Source organism: Aquarana catesbeiana, linkage group LG11 (assembly GCF_042186555.1).
Source record: "Aquarana catesbeiana isolate 2022-GZ linkage group LG11, ASM4218655v1, whole genome shotgun sequence".
NCBI classification, from domain to species: domain Eukaryota; kingdom Metazoa; phylum Chordata; class Amphibia; order Anura; family Ranidae; genus Aquarana; species Aquarana catesbeiana.
Window position 1 is genome coordinate 195,525,799 of NC_133334.1, and position 26,651 is coordinate 195,552,449.

The 26,651-nt window shown below is 40.6% G+C and overlaps 1 protein-coding gene across 2 annotated transcripts in view; it reads right to left on the reverse strand.

Annotated features, from left to right (window-relative positions):
* Positions 1-26,651, reverse strand: part of LOC141112370 (protein cornichon homolog 2) — a 411,398-nt gene that overhangs the window by 111,391 nt on the left and 273,356 nt on the right. For both annotated transcript variants that reach the window (XM_073605161.1, XM_073605160.1), the window contains one exon: positions 22,920-23,032. In XM_073605161.1, the coding sequence (XP_073461262.1) occupies positions 22,920-23,032 (113 nt within the window). The remainder of the gene's footprint in view (positions 1-22,919; positions 23,033-26,651) is intronic.

Here is a 26,651-nt window from a genome sequence, read left to right on the forward strand (position 1 = left end):
CCCTGGCAAAAGACTCTGTACCCTTAAGCAACACTGTCTGGAGTATAATATAGCTGGAAAAGGGGTTCCCTGAAAGAGAGTCTAGTAAATACTTACCTCTTTCACACTTACTTACTGTCACGAAGGGCATGCCAGTAGACAAAATGGCCTCTCTGGGCAGACTTTTGTGCATATTCACAGGTTATTCACATAGGAACTGGACACATTCTCATGTGCATACATGTGCACTTCGACGTGCTATTCACAGGTTATTCACATAGGAATTGGACACATTCTCATGTGCATACATGTGCACTTCGACGTGCTCATGTGCACTCGTGACAGATGGTGGCACCAAATGGGCTATATAAACTGAACTAGTGCTCAGTTTTAGTGCTGCTTTTTCTTCAGCCTTTCAAGTGACCTGAGATCCTGTGTTCCTGTATCCTGATTTCACGTGCTGACCCAGCTAGCCCTGACTACTCACTGGAATTCTGCCTGTAGTGACCTTGACTTTCCTTCTGACCACCGCTTATGCCTGCTCCATTTGTTACTGCTCCACTGATCGGTTCCTGACCCAGCTTGTCACTTGACCATGCTCTTGCCTGTGCCTCTGTACCTGATTTGTTCTGTCAGTATATGACCCAACCTGCCTGACTCTGCTATTTCTCCTGCTGTCTCTGATACCTGCCTACCATCCAGCTGCGCCTGCTTGTCTACTGTCTGCTGCTAGTATACACTACACCTGCCTGCTGTCGCCAGTGCACTTCAGTCTGCTGCCCACCAGCTGCCATGCAGCTTTACTGCTTCACTGAAGACCACTGACAACTAACCCTGGTCTGTTGCTAGCAAGACCTACAGGCACTGATGTCACTCTAAACTCATGTGTCTTCTGTTTACACTATCAGGTGCCCCCGAATCAGGGGTGTAAGGAGGCCTTCCTCATCACATCAGGCTCTGCTACCAGGTACGTGATGCTGACACTTCCAGGAGTGTTGATCTCCAGGTCCCTCATGGTGTTCTTGGGGGCCTCCCACCAAACTCAAAATCACTAATCAGGCCAGCAGGTCACCAATACTCCTGTAGTGTAATTTTTATAGGAAGACTTCAGGGGAGATTTCTTCAACTGAGCAGCATTGGCAGCATGGTCAGTAGGAGAGAGTTAAAGTGATTCTAAACGGAAAAAAAAAAAAGAAAAAAAATATGTTATACTAAACTGCTCTGTGCAATGGTTTTGCAATGGTTTTGCACAGAGTTGCCCCAAATCTCTTTTTTTTTGAGTACCCTGCTGTCGTTCCTGGCTCCTCCCCCTTGCCGAGTGCCCCTAACAGCAAGCTTCTTGCTATGGGGCACTCAAGCAGGCTCGCTGCTGAGCTGTGCTGTGCCCATTCACACATGGAGCGCGGCTCGGCCCCGCCCTCTCCTCATTGGCTCACTGGCTGTGCCAATGGTTCTCACTGCTGTGTGAGCCAATGAGGAGAAAGAGACCCAGGAGAGCTGCTGCTCTCATGCACATTGCTGGATCGAGATGGGGCTCAGGTAAGTATAAGGAGGGGGGCTCGAGGGGGGGAGCTGCACCCAGAAGGCTTTTTACCTAATGCATAAAAATGCATTAAGGTAAAAAAACCTTTGGAACTGCTTTAATATTTACCAGACCAACCTATTAACATTCTATGAGGAAGTGAGCTGTAATTTGAATAAGAGAAGGCCGGTGGATTTAGTGTATCTAGACTTCGCCAAATTATTTGATATGGTACCCCATAAACGTGGGGTCCATAGGGTGGTGATAAATAGTGTATCTTCTGAATGGTCTACAGTTATAAGTAGGGTACCCCAGGGCTCTGTCCTAGGACCAATCCTGTTTAACTTGTTCATAAATGATATAGAGATTGGGATAAATACAGTGGGGCAAAAAAGTATTTAGTCAGCCACCAATTGTGCAAGTTCTCCCACTTAAAAAGATGACAGAGGCCTATAATTGTCATTATAGGTATACCTCAACTATGAGAGACAAAATGTGGAAACAAATACAGACAATCGCATTGTCTGATTTTTGAAAGAATTTATTTGCAAATTATGGTGGAAAATACGTATTTGGTCACCTACAGACAAGCAAGATTTCTGGCTCCCACAGACCTGTATCTTCTTCTTTAAGAGGCTCCTCTGTCCTCCACTCATTACCTGTATTAATGGCACCTGTTTGAACTTGTTATCAGTATAAAAGACACCTAAAAATAAAGCAGAGGACAATCAGCGCAAACTAAACATAATAATGAATGCAAGTTGGACACTTAAAGGATTCACCAACCTCAATAGCAAATAACTAAACAAATGAAAGTGCAGCGCAAACTGTTAAAAGCATTGAATAAAAGCATTAAATAAAAAGTCCATCTAGTAAGACATATATTAAATTCTTCTTGGCACAAACAGACTGGTCCCCTTTTCCTGCGTCTCAGATGTCATATACAAAATCGTATGGGTACGCTTACCGGAAAGGATGGACCCCTTAATTACAGGGAGTCAGACACGCCTGGATGAATATCTGATGGGCAGTTGCCTTAGATCTCGTCTGCAGTGGTCGGTCAAACAGTATATCTGAAGTGAAGCCGTAACCTGGGAACTCATCACATGTATCTTCACTGTGCAAATCCTGCATCCTCTGGTGTCAGATCTGACCATTCCCATCACTGACTGACCTCAGTCAGATGGGAACCGCTGACGAGATCTAAGGCAGCTGCCCATCAGATATTCATCCAGGCGTGCCTGACCCCCTGTAATTAAGGGGTCCATCCTTTCTGGTAAGCTTACCCATACAATTTTGTATATGACATCTGAGACGCAGGAAAAGGGGACCAGTCTGTTTGTGCCAAGAAGAATTTAATATATGTCTTACTAGATGGACTTTTTATTTAATGCTTTTATTTAATGCTTTTAACAGTTTGTGCTGCACTTTCATTTGTTTAGTTATAAAAGACACCTGTCCACAACTTCAAACAGTCACACTCCAAACTCCACTATGGTGAAGACCAAAGAGCTGTCGAAGGACACCAGAAACAAAATTGTAGACCTGCACCAGGCTGGGAAGAATGAATCTGCAATAGGCAAGCAGTTTGGTGTGAAGAAATCAACTGTGGGAGCAATAATTAGAAAATGGAAGACATACAAGACCACTGATAATCTCCCTCGAGCTGGGGCTCCACGCAAGATCTCACCCCGTGGGGTCAAAATGATCACAAGAACGGTGAGCCATTCTTGTGATCATTTCTTGTGATCAAATATCCCAGAACCACACGGGGGGACCTAGTGAATGACCTGCAGAGAGCTGGGACCAACGTAACAAAGGCTACCATCAGTAACACACTACGCCGCCAGGGACTCAGCTCCTGCAGTGCCAGACGTGTCCCCCTGCTTAAGCCAGTACATGTCCGGGCCCATCTGAGGTTTGCTAGAGAGCATTTGGATGATCCAGAAGAGGATTGGGAGAATGTCATATGGTCAGATGAAACCAAAGTAGAACTGTTTAGTAGAAACACAACTTGTTGTGTTTGGAGGAGAGAGAATGCTGAGCTGCAACCAAAGAACACCACACCTACTGTGAAGCATGGTGGTGGCAACATCAGGCTTTGGGGCTGTTTCTCTGCAAAGGGAACAGGATGACTGATCCATGTACATGAAAGAATGAATGGGGCCATGTATCGTGAGATTTTGAGTGCAAACCTCCTCCCAACAGCAAGGGCATTGAAGATGAAACGTGGCTGGGTCTTTCAGCATGACAATAATCCCAAACACACCACCCGGGCAATGAATGAGTGGCTTCGTAAGAAGCATTTCAAGGTCCTGGAGTGGCCTAGCCAGTCTCCAGATCTTAACCCCATAGAAAACCTTTGGAGGGAGTTGAAAGTCTGTGTTGCCCAGCGACAGCCCCAAAACATCCCTGCTCTAGAGGAGATCTGTATGGAGGAATGGGCCAACATACCAGCAACAATGTGTGACAACCTTGTGAAGACTTACAGAAAACGTTTGACCTCTGTCATTGCCAACAAAGGATATATAACAAAGTATTGAGATGAACTTTTGATATTGACAAAATACTTATTTTCCACCATAATTTGCAAATAAATTCTTTCCAAATCAGACAATGTGTTTGTCTGTCTGGATTTGTTTCCACATTTTGTCTGGAGAGGACACACACATGGCAAATGAGGTTCAAAGTAGGGAAATATAATGCACTTGTGGGTTAAACATATGAATACAACTTACATGCTAGAGGGAAAAAAGGATAGCCTGCAATGCCAAACTGCAGCAGGCAAGGTTAGAAGAATATTAGCAAGCATTAAAAAGTGTATGTACTCAAGAGATAAAACTATAATTCTACCAGTTTACAAAACTCTGGTTTGGCCACACCTTGAGTGTGCCGTCCAGTTCTGGTCTCCAGTTCTCAGAAGGGATGTGCTAGAACTGGAGAGATTCCAGAGAAGAGCAACAAAACTAATAAGTGGGCTGGGGATCTCAGTTATGAGAAAAGATTACAAACATTAAACTTTCTCTCCTTTGAGATAAGACGCCCAATAGGGGATATGGTAGCTATAGACAAATATCCCAATGGTGATTCCAGCATTAGGAGGATACTATTCAGTCTCAGGTCATTTAGGAAGACATGTGGCCACTCAATGAAGTTGGACGAGAAGCGGTTCAACCTTAAACTGCGTAAGGGGTTTTAAACCTTTTGAGCAGTAAGGATGTGGAACTCCCTTCCACAAGTGGTGGTTTCATGGTACTAATTTAAAAAAACTCTTAGATGGGATCTTATTGAACACAATATACAGGCATATGGGAAGTGGTAGAGACATAATACATACATACACCCACACAGATTGAACTGGATGGACTGGTTCTTTATTCAAACTTACCAACTATGAACCTATGAAACTACCAGCTTCTTTTGCAGGGAGCCCTTTTTTTACGACCGGATTGCTTTGAAAATGTAATTTGAGGGGGTGTGGCTTGGCACTGCAGTAATATGGCAACCTGAAGTGAGAGCTCCACTTCAGTTATTTTCTTCATATTTATTTATAATTTTTTTCTGATGCTGTTTGTAAGCCAACCTCGACAAATTACAAACAAACTTGACACACTAACATTTGTGATTCCTTATTATGCAATATACAGACTTGTAGATGACCTATTCTAAATAATTCTTAATAGTGTTGTCGAGTGTGTGGCCCCAGTATGCCATATGTTAAGGCCTAGTCTAGGACCCATAGGAGAGCAAGTAATGTAATATTGTTTATCTGTCTCACTAAAACCACTGCAGGGGAATGGTTGTATGATTGTATACCTGTATTTTTGTAAAACTCTACAAAAACTTTACAAAGCTAAAAATGCAATTTCACTATTAGTTATAGTAAGAATTATGGTAAGAATCTATACACTATTAATAATTATAGCAGGATTAAATACAGCAAGGAAAAAGAAATCAAAACTACTTATTAGCTAAATCACGCAGTTTGGGGTCTTTAGAGACCTTTACGTTTAAACATCCACTATAAAGCATAAAGCCATACAAAACTCATTGATAAAAGTCAGTCAGAAATTGTATATTGCCCTTATTGCTTATTTTTGGCAAGACTTCCCTGCAAGAATTGGTAAGCCTTACGTTGCTTGGCCTCTGCATTCCTGCATGTCATTGTGATACATAGTTAACTAGCTTTTTTCGAAAAGCTTTTTAAACTTATCTACATCCTCTACTGATGCCATAAACTGTGGAAGCTAGCAGGCCCGTCGTGACAAGACAGGAAAAACAAGCAATTGCTTGGGGCCCCGAGCTGGCGCCGCCGCTTCCTATAAGTTGCAGCCTGTAGCGTGGCCGAGCTCCTCTTCCTTCCTCCTGCAGTCCGCGCGGTACAGGACTCAGAAGATTCAGTTTCCTGTTCCAGGCCGGACTGACAGGAAGTGCACACACTGAGTGTTCACTTCCTTTCAGTCCGGCCGGTCGGGAACAGAAAACTGAATCTCCTGCCGTGTGGTACGCAGTAGGGAGGGGGGTTAAAAAGAACAGGGGGGAGTAGTAAGGGGGGCTTTGCGTGCGTGCATCCGGGGGGGTTGGGGGGCCTCCATGTCCATTTTGCTTGGGACCCCCAAATTCCTTCAAACGGCCCTGGAAGGGAGTTCACAGTTCTAACTGTAAAGAATTCCCTTATGCAGTTTCACGTTGAACCATTTCTCATCCAACTTCATTGTGTTGCCACATGTCTTCTTCAGAGACCTAAGATTTCAGAGTTTCCTCCCAATGCTAGAGATATAAAGCAATGCTGTTGAAATGATCACTCATTATCAAAGTATGAACAAAACAGATTGCATATTTTTGGAGATGTGGGGCCTAATGTTTAGCTATATAGTGTGTGAATGGTTCTACCCTCTGTTCACTAATGCCACTGTAAGAATATACAATGAATCTCAAAATATATGCGAGAGACCAATTACAGACCTCCAAGCAGAGGAGCTTCACCCAATTTATCAGGCTTAGTGAACAGCCCCAGCAAATTTAGTAAATAAACTCCACAGTCTCAATCTACAGTCTCCACTGTGTGCTTAAAACATTTATAGCACTGAATAATAGACTACAGTATGTTCACTGAAGAACCCCACTCCCATTCCTCTTTTACATGTATGTAATAAAAAAAGAAATAATCTTTACACCATTTGTTCTAAGCACCTTAAGCACCCTTATTACATATATCAAGACCAAAACAAAAGTTTAATATTGTAGCCGGGTGCATAGCTGGCAAGAAAGACCCAACTACAGAGGCATCGTGCTGCAGCTGCTATGTGTACCTGCAGGACTTTTATGCTGATCTAGCCAGTATAGCTCTGCTTCCAGTCACCAAATGGAGCCTGTGGGACACGAAGCTCTAGAGAGACTTTGATGTGTAACAGAGATGGATTGAGGAAGCCAAGTTCACCGGAGGGATTTGGCTATTGCAGCAGATGGGGGGAAAAAACTTTAATTTCCAAGAGTGAGGATAACAAGGGAGGAACCAGAGGTAAGTTTTCTGGGCAGAACAAGGAAGGACTGAGGCAGTGCACATATCAAGCTAACCATGTGCAGTAAGTAAAAGGCCATCATCCTTGGGTCTGAGACCTCAACTAATCTGTTGGGAGCCAGTTACACAGAGGATATTGTCAGAGGAGTCCCTGGTTGGACCAGAGTTCACTGTGCACACAGGACTGGTGAGCGGCTGCTGGTTGGGTTTACACTACAGCTGTTAGCAGATTGAGTCTAACTGCCATACAGGAACACTGCATTCTGTGTAGAATTCTTGAAGGGACAGTATTTTAAGTGCACCAACACAAAATGTAGACCTCAGGAAATAGCAGAAAGAAGGTTCAGAGGAAGGCGTCTACTAACTACTGAGAGTGATCACCCTAGCCAAATACACATTTTGCAGGTTAAACACAAAGTGCACTTTTGAAACATTTACTGATTGCTGCCAGACAGGTCAATTGTTTAGCCTTTTTCTTATCATCATTTGATACTGTTTATTGTTGCTGTTATTTTCTATTTGATGTATTCCTGTGGTATGACTGCCAACTGTGAGTTACTATAATATAATGGTTTCTAACTGATAATTGACGTAGAGCAATAACTTTTCTAACTGATTGATTCATCATTGCACAGTTTCTCACTCTTAACCTGTGACAATATATTCTGCTTGAATTCAACCAGTTTAGTGGCAATTTCTGGTGTTAAATTGTGTATAGGGGTCTGCCGGTATCTTCTACCCAGTAGGTGTGTCAGAGCATACTGAGCTGTTTGCAGAGTTGTGGCACAAGAACAGAGCACCTGACATATTAAGCGGTTCCTTTGGGGGCAAGTGCTACAATATATTGTAACTTACCAGTCACTGGATGTGGTGGCTGCATTCATTTTTTTTTTGTTTTGTTTTATTCTATAGGCTTTTTTTCCTTTACTGTCACCTGGTGATCCACACTTCCTGTTCTAGGGTACCTATGATCACTAGTGTATTTATAAGGATATCTATATAAAACAAGAGATAATATCTGCGCTAGAATATATCATGAGTATTGAACAATGGATAAAAGCAGCTGGCAGTGTATCAAAATATAATAAAGTCCAATTGCAGCGCTGAGGTTAAGAGACAGATAAAGAGACGGTGGATACAGATGAAGGTGGAAATGAAGAACCTCTCACCAACTTCAGTGTATTATAAACACACACCACCGTGCTGACAAATATATCTTCTTACCAGAAACAGATGAATAACAAGCATATGTTATATGACTCATTCAAATGCTTAGGCAGGTAACATCATCAATGCAACGTCACTACAATCCAAACTGGGAGCTCACAAGGTATAAGGATCCTCTGCAGTTTCCAATAAACCACCAATGTGCACCTTTCACTCCAGTGACAGGAGCGATAATTACCATAAAAGGAAAATGAGGAGGCACATATTTATAAGGATAGCCACGGTTGTAAATAGGTTGCTCCTCTGATTTGGACTACTAACCCCTCCTCTGCTCCTCATCTCCATTACATAAGAAAGCATTTTTTGAAGTTTACAGAAGAAACCTGGGAAAACTGATAAGACTGATATATAGGCTCAGTGCATAGAAAACAACTAAAACACTGCCAAAATTAAGTTATTTCTCTGTACTTGCAGAACAATGTGTTTAGGGCAGCTACCATCTTTAAGAATGGGTAGTAAATCACATTTTTGTTTTTGAGTTTATATATTCTTTAACCACTTCTGGACTGGCTCACGCATTTGAAGAGTGATATCTTTGTTATGGCAGCAGCTAGCTGCCATAACCCCGGTATCTTCTTCTTCAGTGAGCAGTCCAGTTTCCGATAATAGTGGTCTCTGCTGTGGATTCACCGCAAGATCACTTTTATCGGCGGCGGGAGAGGCCCCCCCCCCCGCTGCTCTTCGGTGCCCTCCGCTCCTTACCGGAGCCGGTAGCGGAGGAGGTAATCGGGTCTTCTCCCTGGCTTGGTATAAAGATGAGTGAGGGGAAGATGGCCCCCCACCCGTCTCCATACCATTGCAGGGCGGAAGCAGCGTCGAAACATCACTTCCGCACATAGCTCATAAGGCAACATTTTTTTTTTTTAATGACAATGAATTTTTTTTTTTTATTGCATTTTAGTGTAAATATGAGATATGAGGTCTTTTTGACACCAGATATCATATTTAAGAGGTCCTGTCTTGCTTTTTTCTATTACAAGGGATGTTTACATTCCTTGTAAAAGGAATAAAAGTGACACTTTTTTTTTTTTTTTAAAGAACAGTGTAAAAATAACAAAATAAAAGGTAAAATAAATAAGAAAAAATAATTTTTAAATGCACCCCCGTCCTGCTGAGCATACACCAGCAGCGCCCATATATGAAAACAGTATTCAAACCACACATGTGAGGTATCGCCACGATCGGTAGAGCGAGAGCAATAATTCTAGCCCTAGACCTCCTCTGTAACTCAAAACATGTAACCTTTAGAAATTTTTAAATGTCGCCATTCCATGAGCGGAGACAATTTTGAAGCGTAACATGTTGGGTATCAATTTACTCGGCATAACATTATCTTTCACAATATAAAAAAAAGTTGGGCTAACTTTACTGTTGTCTTATTTTTTAATTCAAAAGAGTGTATTTTTTCCAAAAAAGTGCCATTGTAAGACTGCTGCGCTAATACGGTGTGACAGAAAGTATTGCAACTCTAGAGTTTCCTAGGGTGATAGAAAAAAAATGTATAATGTTTCCTAATAATTTTCTAACAAAAAAACTGTTTTTAACTTGTAAACAACAAATCTCAGAAAGCAGCTCGGTCCTTAAGTGGTTAACCAATTATCGATCTTCAGTGTACTAGGTACACCTTAAAAAGGAACTGCAGTCTGCTCACATAATTTGTAATAAAAAACATCTTTGCCATTCTGAAGCTTCCCTCCAACCACTTTGCATATTATTTTATATATACTGTAATTCTGTACTTGCCAAATATGCTGCAAAAATTTCCCTCCATTAAGTCTGGCTGCATTAATTTCAACCATGGGCAACTGAAGCTGCTGCCTGTTCACTTCCTGGATTTACACAGACACACAGAGGCGCACCTCCAGCTCTGCAGCCCTGCAGCTCTCATTGGCCCTCTTATGACTCATCCCTCCTACTTTCCTGGCAAACTGTCACGTATGAGAGAGAGAGCTGTGCATGATGTTTTAAGCCTAAGCTAATGACCAGACAAGAAAGAGGAAGTGGGCTGTATAAGGTATTTACTGGCAGAAAAAATGTTTTACTATCCAAAGTCAAAAACAACAAGGACAGAAGATTTAATGGATTGAAAGTTGAAAAAATGACTGAAGGATCGGCTTTAAAAAAACATACCATATGTGACATGCCAGCGCTCACCTTTTTCAAACGACAGTAATCCAGTTTAGAAAGTAAAACTTTGACAAGTAAATTGCATTGCTTTATAGCTAAAAAGTCAGTTAGTCTGTGAAAATTGAGAATGACTAAATGGTTACTTGGGTGCTGAGAACTGATATCTAGTCTGCTACTTGTACCTTCTCTTGTCACATTGAGTGTCATACCTGGGAACTTTTGGAAGTCAATGAGCCTTGGGTGGGCGAAGGACCATAGCAGAGGATTGAAATTAGGGTCTTAGGTTTGTTTCATGCACTGCACCAAAATTAGACAATAGTTGGGACATTTCTAGTGCTCCACAGCAAACTGAAGGGATTAATAGGGGTGCGCATAGTGGCGTTGATTTGCTAAAGGCGAATAGACCATGCACTCTGCAAGTGCAGTTGCTCCAGAATTTAGTACATTGGGGAAGCTCTGCTGACTTCCATCATCCAATCACATGCGAGTAAAAATGCTGATTTTTTATTTTCCTTGCAAACTAAAGCTTTGACTCATTTACTAAGCTCTGGAGCAACTGCACTTGCACAGTCTATTTGCCATTAGTAAATCCATCCTAGTGTGCAACAGGGAAATATGGTAAAAACAGTGGTGGAGTTAGTGGAAGAAAAAAATGCCTGTGATGTCAAAAGAAGCAGCGGAAGGAAAGAAATTCTTCCAGCATCAGCAATATCAGTCAGAGGAAAGAAATGTTCCAGCTCTGGAAGTGGCATCTAACTGGATCCGGTTGGCACAGTGAGATACCGAACGGCAGTTCCTATAGCGCCACTGGGATGGTTATTTTGCATCCATTGCTTGGAAGTTTTTATAATGGATATGTTAAATGTATGCTTGTGTTTGCAAGTAGTATTCCTTTTTAATAAAGTCACTTGAGTGAGGGGAAGATGGCCCCCCACCCGTCTCCATACCATTGCAGGGACGGGTAAATATGAGATATGAGGTCTTTTTGACACCAGATATCATATTTAAGAGGTCCTGTCTTGCTTTTTTCTATTACAAGGGATGTTTACATTCCTTGTAAAAGGAATAAAAGTGACACTTTTTTTTTTTTTTTAAAGAACAGTGTAAAAATAACAAAATAAAAGGTAAAATAAATAAGAAAAAATAATTTTTAAATGCACCCCCGTCCTGCTGAGCATACGCCAGCAGCGCCCATATATGAAAACAGTATTCAAACCACACAGGTGAGGTATCGCCATGATCGGTAGAGCGAGAGCAATAATTCTAGCCCTAGACCTCCTCTGTAACTCAAAACATGTAACCTTTAGAATTTTTTAAATGTCGCCATTCCATGAGCGGAGACAATTTTGAAGCGTAACATGTTGGGTATCAATTTACTCGGCATAACATTATCTTTCACAATATAAAAAAAAGTTGGGCTAACTTTACTGTTGTCTTATTTTTTAATTCAAAAGAGTGTATTTTTTCCAAAAAAGTGCCATTGTAAGACTGCTGCGCTAATACGGTGTGACAGAAAGTATTGCAACTCTAGAGTTTCCTAGGGTGATAGAAAAAAAATGTATAATGTTTCCTAATAATTTTCTAACAAAAAAACTGTTTTTAACTTGTAAACAACAAATCTCAGAAAGCAGCTCGGTCCTTAAGTGGTTAACCAATTATCGATCTTCAGTGTACTAGGTACACCTTAAAAAGGAACTGCAGTCTGCTCACATAATTTGTAATAAAAAACATCTTTGCCATTCTGAAGCTTCCCTCCAACCACTTTGCATATTATTTTATATATACTGTAATTCTGTACTTGCCAAATATGCTGCAAAAATTTCCCTCCATTAAGTCTGGCTGCATTAATTTCAACCATGGGCAACTGAAGCTGCTGCCTGTTCACTTCCTGGATTTACACAGACACACAGAGGCGCACCTCCAGCTCTGCAGCCCTGCAGCTCTCATTGGCCCTCTTATGACTCATCCCTCCTACTTTCCTGGCAAACTGTCACGTATGAGAGAGAGAGCTGTGCATGATGTTTTAAGCCTAAGCTAATGACCAGACAAGAAAGAGGAAGTGGGCTGTATAAGGTATTTACTGGCAGAAAAAATGTTTTACTATCCAAAGTCAAAAACAACAAGGACAGAAGATTTAATGGATTGAAAGTTGAAAAAATGACTGAAGGATCGGCTTTAAAAAAACATACCATATGTGACATGCCAGCACTCACCTTTTTCAAACCACAGTAATCCAGTTTAGAAAGTAAAACTTTGACAAGTAAATTGCATTGCTTTATAGCTAAAAAGTCAGTTAGTCTGTGAAAATTGAGAATGACTAAATGGTTACTTGGGTGCTGAGAACTGATATCTAGTCTGCTACTTGTACCTTCTCTTGTCACATTGAGTGTTATACCTGGGAACTTTTGGAAGTCAATGAGCCTTGGGTGGGCGAAGGACCATAGCAGAGGATTGAAATTAGGGTCTTAGGTTTGTTTCATGCACTGCACCAAAATTAGACAATAGTTGGGACATTTCTAGTGCTCCACAGCAAACTGAAGGGATTAATAGGGGTGCGCATAGTGGCGTTGATTTGCTAAAGGCGAATAGACCATGCACTCTGCAAGTGCAGTTGCTCCAGAATTTAGTACATTGGGGAAGCTCTGCTGACTTCCATCATCCAATCACATGCGAGTAAAAATGCTGATTTTTTATTTTCCTTGCAAACTAAAGCTTTGACTCATTTACTAAGCTCTGGAGCAACTGCACTTGCACAGTCTATTTGCCATTAGTAAATCCATCCTAGTGTGCAACAGGGAAATATGGTAAAAACAGTGGTGGAGTTAGTGGAAGAAAAAAATGCCTGTGATGTCAAAAGAAGCAGCGGAAGGAAAGAAATTCTTCCAGCATCAGCAATATCAGTCAGAGGAAAGAAATGTTCCAGCTCTGGAAGTGGCATCTAACTGGATCCGGTTGGCACAGTGAGATACCGAACGGCAGTTCCTATAGCGCCACTGGGATGGTTATTTTGCATCCATTGCTTGGAAGTTTTTATAATGGATATGTTAAATGTATGCTTGTGTTTGCAAGTAGTATTCCTTTTTAATAAAGTCACTTGAGTTTAGGCATACTGCACTATTGGAGTTTGCTTTATATTTTTTATGTGAGACTACCGGGGAAACAAGTGCGACTGAGGAGTGAAGGAGGAGCACACCTATGAACCAGCAGTAGTTTGTAATCTTAATTTAAAGGGATATATGCATATATGGAATAAGAGAGACATATATTTGGGGTGAGTTCCTGTCAGTTTGGAGTGGTGAAGCACTTTAAACATTGGTGTGGACTTCAAACATTTTCAGACACAGCACAGTGGTTTTAGAAGCACATAATTTTGGTTTATGTGAATTTTTAATTGGCACTTGCATTATTTGCACCTACTTCACTGAGTGGACACTAAGTGTTTTGTATAATAATAACTTTATATACTGTACATTGTGTTTTTTTTTTACACTAATATTGCTTAATTACAATCTTGGGAAGACACCGTATTTTCACATTGTATTATTCCATTTATTTGAGGTCAATAGGGTTTGTAATGTGGTGTGTAAATATATATATATATATATATATATATATATATATATATATATATATGTACACACAGTGGGGACGGAAAGTATTCAGACCCCCTTAAATTTTTTACTCTTTGTTTTATTGCAGCCATTTGCTAAAATCATTTAAGTTCATTTTTTTCCTCATTAATGTTCACACAGCACCCCATATTGACAGAAAAACACAGAATTGTTGACATTTTTGCAGATTTATTAAAAAAGAAAAACTGAAATATCACATGGTCCTAAGTATTCAGACCCTTTGCTCAGTATTTAGTAGAAGTACCCTTTTGATCTAATATAGCCATGAGTCTTTTTGGGAAAGATGCAACAAGTTTTTCACACCTGGATTTGGGGATCCTCTGACATTCCTCCTTGCAGATCCTCTCCAGTTCTGTCAGGATGGATGGTAAACGTTGGTGGACAGACATTTTTAGGTCTCTCCAGAGATGCTCAATTGGGTTTAAGTCAAGGCTCTGGCTGGGCCATTCAAGAACAGTCACAGAGTTGTTGTGAAGCCACTCCTTCGTAATTTTAGCTGTGTGCTTAGGGTCATTGTCTTTTTGGAAGGTAAACCTTCAGCCCAGTCTTAGGTCCTGAGCACTCTGGAGAAGGTTTTCGTCCAGGATATCCCTGTACTTGGCCGCATTCATCTTTCCCTCGATTGCAACCAGTCGTCCTGTGCCTGCAGCTGAAAAACACCCCCACAGCATGATGCTGCCACCACCATGCTTCTCTGTTGGGACTGTATTGGACAGGTGATGAGCAGTGCCTGGTTTTCTCCACACATACCGCTTAGAATTAAGGCCAAAAGGTTCTATCTTGGTCTCATCAGACCAGAGAATCTTATTTCTCACCATCTTGGAGTCCTTCAGGTGTTTTTTAGCAAACTCCATGCGGGCTTTCATGTGTCTTGCACTGAGGAGAGGCTTCCGTGGGGCCACTCTGCCATAAAGCCCCGACTGGTGGAGGGCTGCATTGATGGTTGACTTTCTACAACTTTCTCCCATCTCCCGACTGCATCTCTGGAGCTCAGCCAGAGTGATCTTTGGGTTCTTCTTTACCTCTCTCACCAAGGCTCAGTTTGTTCGGACGGCCAGCTCTAGGAAGGGTTCTGGTCATCCCAAACATCTTTCATTTAAGGATTATGGAGGAAACTGTGCTCTTAGGAACCTTAAGTGCAGCAGACATTTTTTCTTGTTAAATATATTTATTGAGTTTTCACAGAAGAAGAAATAAAATGATACAATACATGGATACATATCAATCATCAGAAGATCTTTGCAGTATGATAAAAAAGATAAATAAATAAGTTAATAAAATAAAGTAATTTTAGAGATATCTTACAACCATATTTACTATACACTAGTTGGGATTCTAGATGTAAGATTAGAGAAATAAATCAAGTTATTAGACTAAGTATCCATAGGAATATTTTAGGAAATAATAAAAGAAAAGGAGAGGGAGGAGAGATAAAGATGGAAAGAAGAGAAAAAAAAAAAAAAGAGAGTTTCCCGGGATGATGATCCAGCTCTCATTAGGTATACAAATATAATATATATTTCAGTAATAATATGATATATATTTTAGTGTGGTAACAACAGAGATTGGTCAAAATCTGTAGGGAGGTAGTTTTTAACCCATGGTTGCCAAATTTTGCGAAATTTATTTATTTTATTTTCTTCAATAGCTGTCATCTTGGCGTATAAAAGTGCTCTGTTCATTCTGTATTTAGCTTCAGCAAGAATTAGATTTTGGGACTTCCACGCCTTGGCAATCGTTTGTTTAGCTGCAGTGCTAAGTTGGATAAACAATTGGAATTGAGTATGGGTGAGTATTGTGGGTTTAAGGTTTAGGAGTGCCGTTGCAGGATCTGGAGGAATCGTGATTTCCAGGGCTTTAGAAGCCATAAGAAATATATTCTTCCAGAATTCTTCAACTACGGGGCATTGCCACCATATGTGAAAATGTGTTCCTGCTGTGTCACATCCTCTAAAGCAATTAGGTGAATATGTGGGGACAAATTTAGCTATACTAGCTGGTACAAGGTACCGGTGTGCTAGAACCTTGTAATTAGTTTCAAAAACAATTTGGAGAGGAAGTTTTGGTGGCTGACCATATATTCGACCAATCTTGTTTAATAAACACTCGATTCATATCTTGTGCCCATTTAGTTGTGTATGAGGGTAGAAACTCACTAGATATCATATTAAGTTGGAAATATAATATTGAGATAAGTCCTCTAATGTGTGGATCACTTATACAAAACCGCTCAAATTGAGTCATTTGATTAAGAGTTGAGCCTGTACTAAGAAGTGGTTCATAAAAATTTTTAATTTGTAAATATCGAAATATTTCAGTTTTAGGTAACCCAAAGGTTTCACATAGTACAGGAAATGTATAAATAGCCTTAGTCGAGGAAAGATTGTATAAACAAGTCAGGTTCGTAGAGGTCCATGCAGAGAATGATTTTGGGAATTTCCAGGCAGGATAAAAGGCTGGATTATTAAGAAATGAAAGCAAGGGATTATGTGTTGATTGAAGATTATGTGCAAATTTACATTTATCCCATACTGCTAGGGTCTCTTTCGTGATAGGATTAGAAAGATGTATTCTATCAGCAGGACAGAGCCAAAACATATTAGCCACTGAGATAGGGTCACTTTCCACTGATTCAATAGCTACCCATAGGGGAGCTTCTACAGAAGTATGATACTTGGGTATAAGTGCTAGCTGTGCAGCGTAAAAATAGGAGGAAAAGTTGGGCAATCCCAAACCACCACTCAATTTATTAAGGTAAAGCTTAGATTTAGGTATACGAGGTTTGGTGGTACCCCAAATGAAGGACATAACTCTACGTTGAGTAAGTCTAAGAAAGTAAGATGGTAAAGAAATAGGGAGTACCCTAAATAAATATAAGAATTTCGGCAGGATTGACATCTTTACCGCATTAATCCTTCCCAACCATGACAATGATAGAAGAGCCCATTGTTTCAGGAAGCCGGAAGTTTGTTTAAGGAGGGGTAAGTAATTTGCCGCAAAAAGGTCTTTAAGAGAGATTGTGAGTTTTATTCCTAGGTATGGAAGCAGCTTTGGAACCCAAGTAAAGGGTAAGGATGTTTGTGCCTGCTGAAGTTCTAATTGAGATAAGGAAATATTTAATGCATTTGATTTTGTTGGATTAACATGTAGTCCTGATATTTGGGCAAAATTATCTAGTGTTTTTAGTAGATAAGGGGTGGATATATGGGGATGAGACAAAAATATGAGAATGTCATCCGCAAAGAGACATAGTTTATGGTGATAACCACCTAGTTCGATACCTTTAATGTCAGGATTGGTTCTAATAAGGTGTGCCAGGGGTTCTATTATTAGGGCAAAAAGTAGAGGGGAAAGAGGGCATCCTTGTCTAGTGCCTCTTTTGATAACAATCATTGTTGACTTATAGCCTGCATATTTGATATATGCTCTAGGATTATTGTATAAGAATGACACCCAGGTTAAAAAATTGTTTCCAAATCCCCATTTACCAAGGACATATTCCATATAAGGCCATGTAACCGAAACGAATGCTTTCCTTATGTCTAAGGATACAAGGCAAGCTGGGATTCGTCTAGTTTTAGCCGCATTAATAAGTAAGAGTGCTCTCCTGATATTATCTCCAGCTTGGCGTTTAGGCATAAAGCCTGTTTGGTCTTTATGGATTAGTAGGTCAATAATATTATTAAGTCTAGTGGCCAAAATTTTAGCAATTAATTTTATATCGAGATTTAGGAGGGATATAGGACGATAATTAGTCCAGGAGGTGGAGTCAGAATGTGGTTTGGGGATCATTGCTATTATAGAGGTGAGAGTCTCTGTTCTAAATGAGTTACCTTTAAGGATTGAATTGAAGGCTTTAGTTAAGACAGGTGTTAAGATTGATGCAAATTGTCTATAATATGTTGCCGAAAATCCATCTGGGCCTGTTTTTTTACGTAGTTTTAAAGATTTTATTGCGTTAAGGACTTCAGTATCTGTAATTGGACATTCAAGAAGATCTTTCTGTTGTTGATCAAGGTTAGGAAGCGTGATATTGGAGAACAGTGTGTCTGCTTTAGTTTTATCAAAATTTGAGGCAGAAGAATATAGTTTAGATAACTTAGAGTGAAAAATTTCAAGTATTTTCACTGGGTTACTAGTGTAAGATTCCCGGGATACTTTCAATCTGATAGGCATATGTATATGTTGTGAATTTTTTAAAATTCTGGCCATAGGTGTATCAGGTTTATTTGCCCTGCGATATTGAACATGCTGGCGTTTACTTATAAGTTTATCTGCGGTATCAGTTAGAAAAAGATCTAGATCCAGGCGGGCTTTTTCTAGTTTGGTACTGTTGGTAGAATTTGGGGAGGTTTGAAAAGTTTAATGACAGTCATTAAAGGTAGATTCAAGTTTTGCAAACAACAGTTTGCGTTCTCTTTTAAGGTTAGTTGCTTGTTGTATCAGTCTACCCCTAATGACTACCTTGTGCGCCTCCCATAATGTAATAGCAGAGACATCGTCTGTATCATTGGATTTTAGGTAATCAGAAAGTGCTTTTTCAATCTCAACACGATGAGAAGGGTGGGTCAGAATTGAATCGTTTATACACCAAGTGGTATCGTGTGATCTAGGAATTGTGGAAGCAATGGTAATGAATACTGCGCAGTGGTCTGTCCATGGAAAAGGAATGATTTTGGATGATATGATTTCTGGTAGCATACTTGACGGGATTAGAATATGATCTATTCGTGAAAAAGAGTTATGCGGATAAGAATAATGAGTGAAGTGCCTACTAATAGGGTTCATCTCTCGGCAAGTATCTACCAGGCTATGAGTGGTGAGTAGATGTTGAAAAGTTAGGTTTATTGAGTTTGTGGTAGGTCCAGGGGGAGATTTATCTAAGAACGGGAAAATAGTAGCATTAGAATCCCCACAAATAACAACAGTATCAAACTTATGTACTTGTTGAAAAAGGTGGGATAAGAAAGCAGTTGGGCGTTTGTTAGGGGCATAATAAGACACAATAGTAATAGGATTATCAGAAATAAATCCTGTTAGGAGAACATATCGTCCTTCAGGGTCTGTTATTTTGGATACAAGGTTAAACGGAGTGGAACGGTGAAAACCAATGAGAGTTCCGCGCTGTTTAACCGTAGCTGAAGCAGTATAGAATTGTGGATATGATGATGAAAGAAATTTGGGATAAACTTTGTCAGTAAAATGCGTTTCCTGCAAACATATAATATTAGCTTTTTTCATAGCAAAAGAGCGTAAAGCCTTGGTTCGCTTATGTGGAGTATTAAACCCCTGTACATTTAATGACAAGATATTTATAGGAGCCATAAAACAACGAATGCGAATATTATAGCATAACAAGCAGAGTACTCACCGAGAGCCAGGATCACCAACCCGAGAGTCAGGAGGGAATAGCAAAGATTAAAGAAAGAAGGAATAGAATAGAAAAAGAAAAAAGGAGAGGAGAATCGAACAAACCCAATATGAAGACAATTTAGCAGTATATAAAGGCTAAATAATAGGGTGTAGGAGCATCTTAGGAGAGTTTTTAGAACTCTCTGAGAGGGTCCGGGACCACCAATAGAGACCCCCATGACAATGGTAGGAGTCCTTAGGTGGAATAAAGGGCAACAAGAAATTCCTAAGGGATGTATAACATCGGAGAACCACAGGAACTATTCCATTACTATCATGGAAAAAATTTCGCTTAAATTGTTACAAAAAAAGGAAAAATAAAGTTCAAAAACTTGAGAGGAAAAAAAATAGAAAAAAGTTAATATAAAAAAATAAAAAAAAATATTAAAAAAAAATATATATTTTTGTAACATAACAGTAGTATGTAGCCATAACTCATTTTAGTCATGAATATGGCCAGTTTATTAACTCTGTCATAATACTGTGCTGGAAAAAAGTAGCAAGGACAAATAACTAGTCTGGCTTAGATTGTCAGTCCATTGAATCCTCATTGTTTGGTGGTGAATGTTCATATCGACCTCGCTTGTTAAGATTTTGATGGAAAGATGTGGAATAGCTGGGTTTTGGGTCTTTGTTTTGCTGTGTAGAACGATAAGCTGAGCGCCTATGAGACTGGTCATTTGGTAAGATTGCTTCGGCTAGGCCCATATCAAATAGGGCTGACTTCAAGTCCTCTGAAGAGCGACAAACATATTTTGTTTCCAAATGAGTAAATCTGAGACAAAAAGGAAATCCCCATTGATAGGAAATTTGATTTCTCTGGAGTATACCTGGAGTTGAGGTTTAAGTGCACGTCTTTTTGCAACCGTTAGTGGGGACAAATCTGTGAAGAGTTGATAGGTATTGCCCTGGAAGCTAAGAGATTCTCTCCCTCTGGCAGCTGTTAGTATCTGTTCTTTAGTTCTGTAAAAGTGCAATTTAGCTATAATATCCCTCGGGGGACCATTTATTTTGCGTGGGGCTAACGCTCTATGCACTCTATCCATTTCGAACCTGTCAATAGGGGTTCCAGGTAATAATTCTTGAAAGAGCGCCGTGATATTAGCCTGCAGGTCTAGAACAGATTCAGGTATTCCCCTGATTCGCAGATTCGATCGACGAACTCTGTTCTCTTGGTCCTCTAAACGATTTTGTAATGTAAGGTTTTCCTCTTTTAGTACCTTCATCTCAGACATGTAGTTCTGTGTAAAATTATCAATTTCATCAACCCTCAGTTCTAAGTCAGCTGTTCTCTGACCTAGTTCTCTAATTTCTTTAGTCAGTTTGTCAGTTATATGATCAGAAGTCTGTTTGAGGGCTTTCTGAAGCATACATTCACATTTTTTGAAGATGTCAGACTGTGTAGCAGCTTGTAATTCACAGTATTCATATTCAGACTCAGACTCACCGTTAGCAGCCTGTGTCTTCTGACTGTGAGGTAAAGATTTTTCAGTGTATTCACCGCTGTGCTGACTGTGAGGTAAAGATTTTCCAGTGTATTCACCGCTGTGCTGACTGTGAGGTAAAGATTTTCCAGTGTTTTCACCGCTGTGCTGACTGTGAGGTAAAGATTTTTCAGTGTATTCACCGCTGTGCTGACTGTGAGGTAAAGATTTTTCAGTGTATTCACCGCTGTGCTGACTGTGAGGTAAAGATTTTCCAGTGTATTCACCGCTGTGCTGACTGTGAGGTAAAGATTTTTTAGTGTATTCACGGCTGTGCTGTGGGGGAAAGGATGCCGCCGCCATTCCAGCCGCCAGCCTGTGTGCCGTTTCCTTCGTTTTTCCTGCTTTAATTTTCGTTTTAGGAGCTCTCAAGACCATTGTCAGTGAAGCTGACAGTATTAGGTAGGATTTTCTGCAGTTTTGGGATACTTGCTGGTTCACTGGGACCTGTAGTCCTCCGATGAAAACTCCCGAGGAGCGGAGCTCTAAGGTAACATTACCTTCACCTCAGGCTGCCGCACATGCGCCTCAGCAGACATTTTTTGTAACCTTGGCCAGATCTCTGCCTTGCCACAATTCTATCTCTGAGCTCTTCAGGCAGTTCCTTTGACCTCATTATTCTCATTTGCTCTGACATGCACTGTGAGCTGTAAGGTCTTATATAGACAGGTGTGTGGCTTTCCTAATCAAGTCCAATCAGTATAATCAAACAGAGCTGGACTCAAATGAAGGTGTAGAACCATCTCAAGGATGATCAGAAGAAATGGACAGCACCTGAGTTAAATATATGAGTGTCACAGCAAAGGGTCTGAATACTTAGGACCATGTGATATTTCAGTTTTTCTTTTTTAATAAATTTGCAAAAATGTCAACAATTCTGTGTTTTTCTGTCAATATGGGCTGCTGTGTGTACATTAACCTCCCTGGTGGTATGATTATGTTGGATTTTAGGTGCTGAAAGCATTACAATTATTTTGCATGGAAATTTGGCGTTTTATATTGTAGGCCTGTAATTCTTAGCAATAACACACTTAAATCTTTCCAAACAAGAGTCTAGTAGATATCCCGGGTATGATGAAGTTTGAAACACAAAAACATAAATTATAATATAATAAATAAATGTAAATAATTTAAAAAATATATATTAATAATAAAATAAATTTCCCCACAATACACTATCGCTCAATTCTGCAAGTGTTCTAATTTACTATTGCTGTTTTCTAGCTGGTCTAAAGCCACTTTTGGCGTAAAGGGACACTTTTTGGTTGCTATGGACAATCTCAAGTTTCCAGGCAGAAAGAACAGTATATATCATATAAAACTGCATGCAGGGCATTGTACAAAGCACTGGGGACAAAAGGGATGTGAAATGATTTCATACAGTACTGTAATCTATAAGATTACAGTACTGTATGTGTTATGATTTTTACATTTTTTGAATTTGCCGACAGGCTCCGCCCCCGTGCGTCGCAACGCTCGCAGGGAACGGAGCCTGGCACAGAGAGGCTTCGGGAGGAGGACAGAGCCCACGGACACCGCTGGGGGACATCGCAGGATCCTAGGGACAAGGTAAGTAACCTGCACCAGGATCCTCCAATGCAATCCCGAGTGTGACTCAGGGTTACTGCTAATGGTACTGAAATTTAACCCTCAGCCACACTCAGGAATACTGTCAGGGAGGTTAATGAGGAAAAAAATGAACTTAAATTATTTTAGCAAATGGCTGCAATATAACAAAGAGTGAAAAATGTAAGGGGGTCTGAATACTTTCCGTCCCCACTGTGTATATATATATATATATATATATATATATATATATATATATATATATATATATATATATATATATATATATATATATATATATATATTTATATATATATATATATTTATATATATTAGCATGGAGTGGGGAGAGATTTGTAGTGTTTTATATACACAAAGCCATCCAGAATATGAATAATATATTTGCATATTTCGCTAATGTTAAAAACACAAAATAAATAAATAGTTACCTCCAAAGGTGGTAGAATAGCAGTGGTATATTCAGACCAAGAGTGACCCATTCAGCAGCACACATAAACATGAGACAGAAGAGGCCATGGATGCAATACTCTGGTACTACCAGCTGGTAAAGAGACAAAAGAAATGTGACGATAAAAGATAGATACTGAAATGTCCTCCATTTATAGTTATCATTAAAATGAATGACCTTTTGATTGGAATTAGCTATGTGTAAATACAAATAAAGCAAATGAATGGTAGAGTAGCACTAGCATTGTCTAATTTTATCAGAAATACATACAAAAATCATGATTAACTGTATGATTACTTCCATCATACATCACATACCTTGCCAACTTTCCAAGATTTCCAGAAAACAGAAAAACAGAGGGAAGCTATTATCAATAAGAAGGTTTTCAGCCAATTCAGTTCCTGTGTTTTTTTACCTTGAAGCTCATCTGCAACAATCATTCCTCATACATGCTGCTGCCTTATTAGTAGTCTTGCTAAATGATAATGTGTAATTAGCAAAGACTTTTGTAGGAACAATTTAAAGGGTGGTGAGCTTATGCTTGTTGTGGAAAACTTCTTTGAAGGTATGCAAACAGATTAAAAATGTAAATGTGTAATGTGTAAATTAATTACACTCTATATTTATTAACACATTTTTTTAAGTAAGCAATACAACAGGGCTGAAACTGGAAGAAGGAGAAGAAGCCAAGTTTGTTTTGCTGCAATGCTTACGTGCAAACAAGAAGCATGGTGACAGAAGAAGACAGTAGCATGAGAGAGAGAAGGGGCTCATCAGTCTGCTGCTTCTACTTTCACTGTCCAGTCCCAGGCTGGGGAAGGGAAAGACCTGTAAATGCTACGTAACGGCAGCAGAGAGAGAGGCACTGGTGCTACATCCAGCCCCACTGTCTGCAGTCTGTCAATCTTTGGTAGGCAGAAATACGTTGTTGCTGAACACTTTACCAAGTGGTACTTGCATTTAGGGCCCTATGTGTTCAGGGACCAATGTTCAGAATGCAGAATACCTACCAAAATAAATGATCACCCAGTCTTGGGTGACACAATATACAGTAAAACTATGAATATACATGTTTATTGCAGGAAAAACAAATGCAGCATGTGTTTTGTAACTGTTTATGAATACATACTTTAACCATTCATTAAAATTATTTTTATTTGATCTTGTTTATATTTCAACTACAGTGGCAATGGTTGGGAGATTCAGCAATATCTACATACTCAGTGGAGCGATGTCCTACTATAAGTTTTCATAGAGAGAGATAAGCCCTTGCAATAATGTGCACATCACACAGCCTAAACTTAGTGGAGAACATATCAGCATTTAAACTGAAGACTGTTCAAATTCCAACTCTATCTAAGTAGTGTAAGTAGTAAGAACAAGGAGGTGAGAGGGTGGAGCAGCAGCCGCAGTTGCTGCTACTGTCAGCTAGTGTCTCCGCCCCACTATAGGAGGAAAGGGGGGACTATTACGGTACTTGATAATGATATACAATGATAAGTGTGAAACAGAAAAATATAAAATATTTTGTAAAAATTCACTTTTAATAGAAAAGATATTTATAAAAATATACCATTTCACATATAATTGCGATTACACACAACAGCACTACAGGAAACCATAGAAAAGAGGGTACCACATAGTCTGAGCCAGTGGATTCCGCTCAATTTTAAATGGCGAGTGTGTATCGACTTTGATTCTCGACCGGTTTCGCGGTTAACACCGCTTCTTCAGGAGAGTCATATCTACAGCGTGACATAAAATAGTGGTTTTAATTTTAACATAGAACTATACGTGTGCCAGAATATTGCAGTAACAATTTAACAGAGTATCAAAAACATTCCTTACAAAACATATAGAAATAAGGACAAGCTTGCCCGTTCAGGAATTCCTGTGGGCATACAGGACCCCATAAAATTCCCCCTGCGGTGGACACAGGGGATGATAGACAGCTTCTGATAGATAAATATTAGATTAGATGCTTATAAGTATCACCATCTTGTGACATCAGGGGGGGGGTGTGCCTAAAGCATACAGAAGGATACCCCAAGATCGTGGTGTGTGGAGTGGAGTCAAGTTCCATAGAGGGAGGGTCGGGTAGGAAAACAGGAAGGGGAAAAAGAGAGAGGGGGAGGGAAGGGACCAGAGGGAAATAGGGGGGGAAAGGATAGAACATTGGGGGCGAAAGGACAGGGGTAAGGATGGAAGAGAGGAAAGGATGGAGGGGAGTAAGGGCAACAAGGGGGGAGAATGAAGAGGGTGACCGAAGGGGAACAGGGGGGTTGGAAGGGTACCAGGGAAGGGGAAGAGGAGGACGGAGAGGAAGGGGAACGGGCTAGTGGAAAATGAAAGGGGGGCACTGGGAAAACAAGGTGGGGGAGGAAGGAAGGGGGGAAAGGGGGGGGAAAGGAAATAAGAAAGAAAGGGGGGAGGAAAAGAAGGGAGGAAAGATAGGGGGTGGGAGAAGGAGGGGGGGGGGAGGAATGAGCAGGGGGGGGAGGGGAAAAAAAAAGGGGGAGGGGGTTGGGTGGGACTGGGGAAGGATGAAGAGGATAGGAAGGGGGAGGGGAAAGAAGGGGGGGGAAGGAGGGGGAGAAGGGGGGGTGACGGGAACAAGGGGGGGTGGGAAGAGGAGGGGGAGGGGGGAAGGGGGAGGAAGAAAAAGGGGGGGAGAGAATCCCAGAACCACCGTCCATGCAAGTATTAGGGGTTGTAAAAATTAAGGCAAGAAACTGCGCACTGATAGTGGCAGGGTAACACTCACCAACTGAGACTTAGTAAAATGTGTGACGCAGAAGCTGGGATTGTCCTATAGGGTCAAGGGCCAACAAGATCATGAGGAGCAGGAGATTTTTAGTATCACTGTAACTAGGGCAGTGGGTGCATCCCAAAAAGATCTCTATAACCAGAGGGAAAGTTAAGAGATAAGAATTACTTATCATGATAAAGCAAAAAGGAGTTATACTGCAGGTATCAGTAATGCAAAGAGTATCTACTGCAGAAATGATCTCAGGATACTAGTGTAAAAATTAAATTTTAGTAGGGGAGGGAGTCAAAATTCAGCCAGGTACATCAAGGGATTCCCTCACAAGACTAGGAGGTTACATCTGTGGAGTATTAGAAATTACCCAGCCCAGAGTGGAGTAAATTAAATAACAGGAGTTGTAAGCATATAAGATAATACAGGGGGCGTTTAAGCGCTATCATCATGCATAACCACAAGCAGACTTATCCATAGATGATTAAGGATTACACACCCTGGATAGAGTGGGTTAGATGTCAGAGGATGTAGGTATGCAGGGTAATAAGTGAGCATCAGTGGTCACAGTCATGGATGCACAGGCTAGGTATTATGCAGACAGGGAGAGAGCGCTCACCTGGTGTCTAGTAATCCCGAGCTGGCTCCACGTCAAACAGCTGTCCGGCTCACATAGCGGCCATCACTGGCCGCTATAAGAGCTCCCCAACCCGGAAGTCAGGGCACGCCGAGATAGGCGGTCCCTGACGTCACCGGGTCTGTTTGCCACTGTGCTACTGCGCACGTGCGCGCTCCTGTCAAAGGGAAACAAGTTCCCAGACACGGAGACACAAGCAGCAAACAGCTGCCAGGGCAAACATGCGTCTGCCGCAAGGAGAAGAACCGGGACCTGGAACCGCCAACAGGTCCTGATGGAAGCGGGGGAGATTGTCCTTTCACAGCAATTTTACCTTA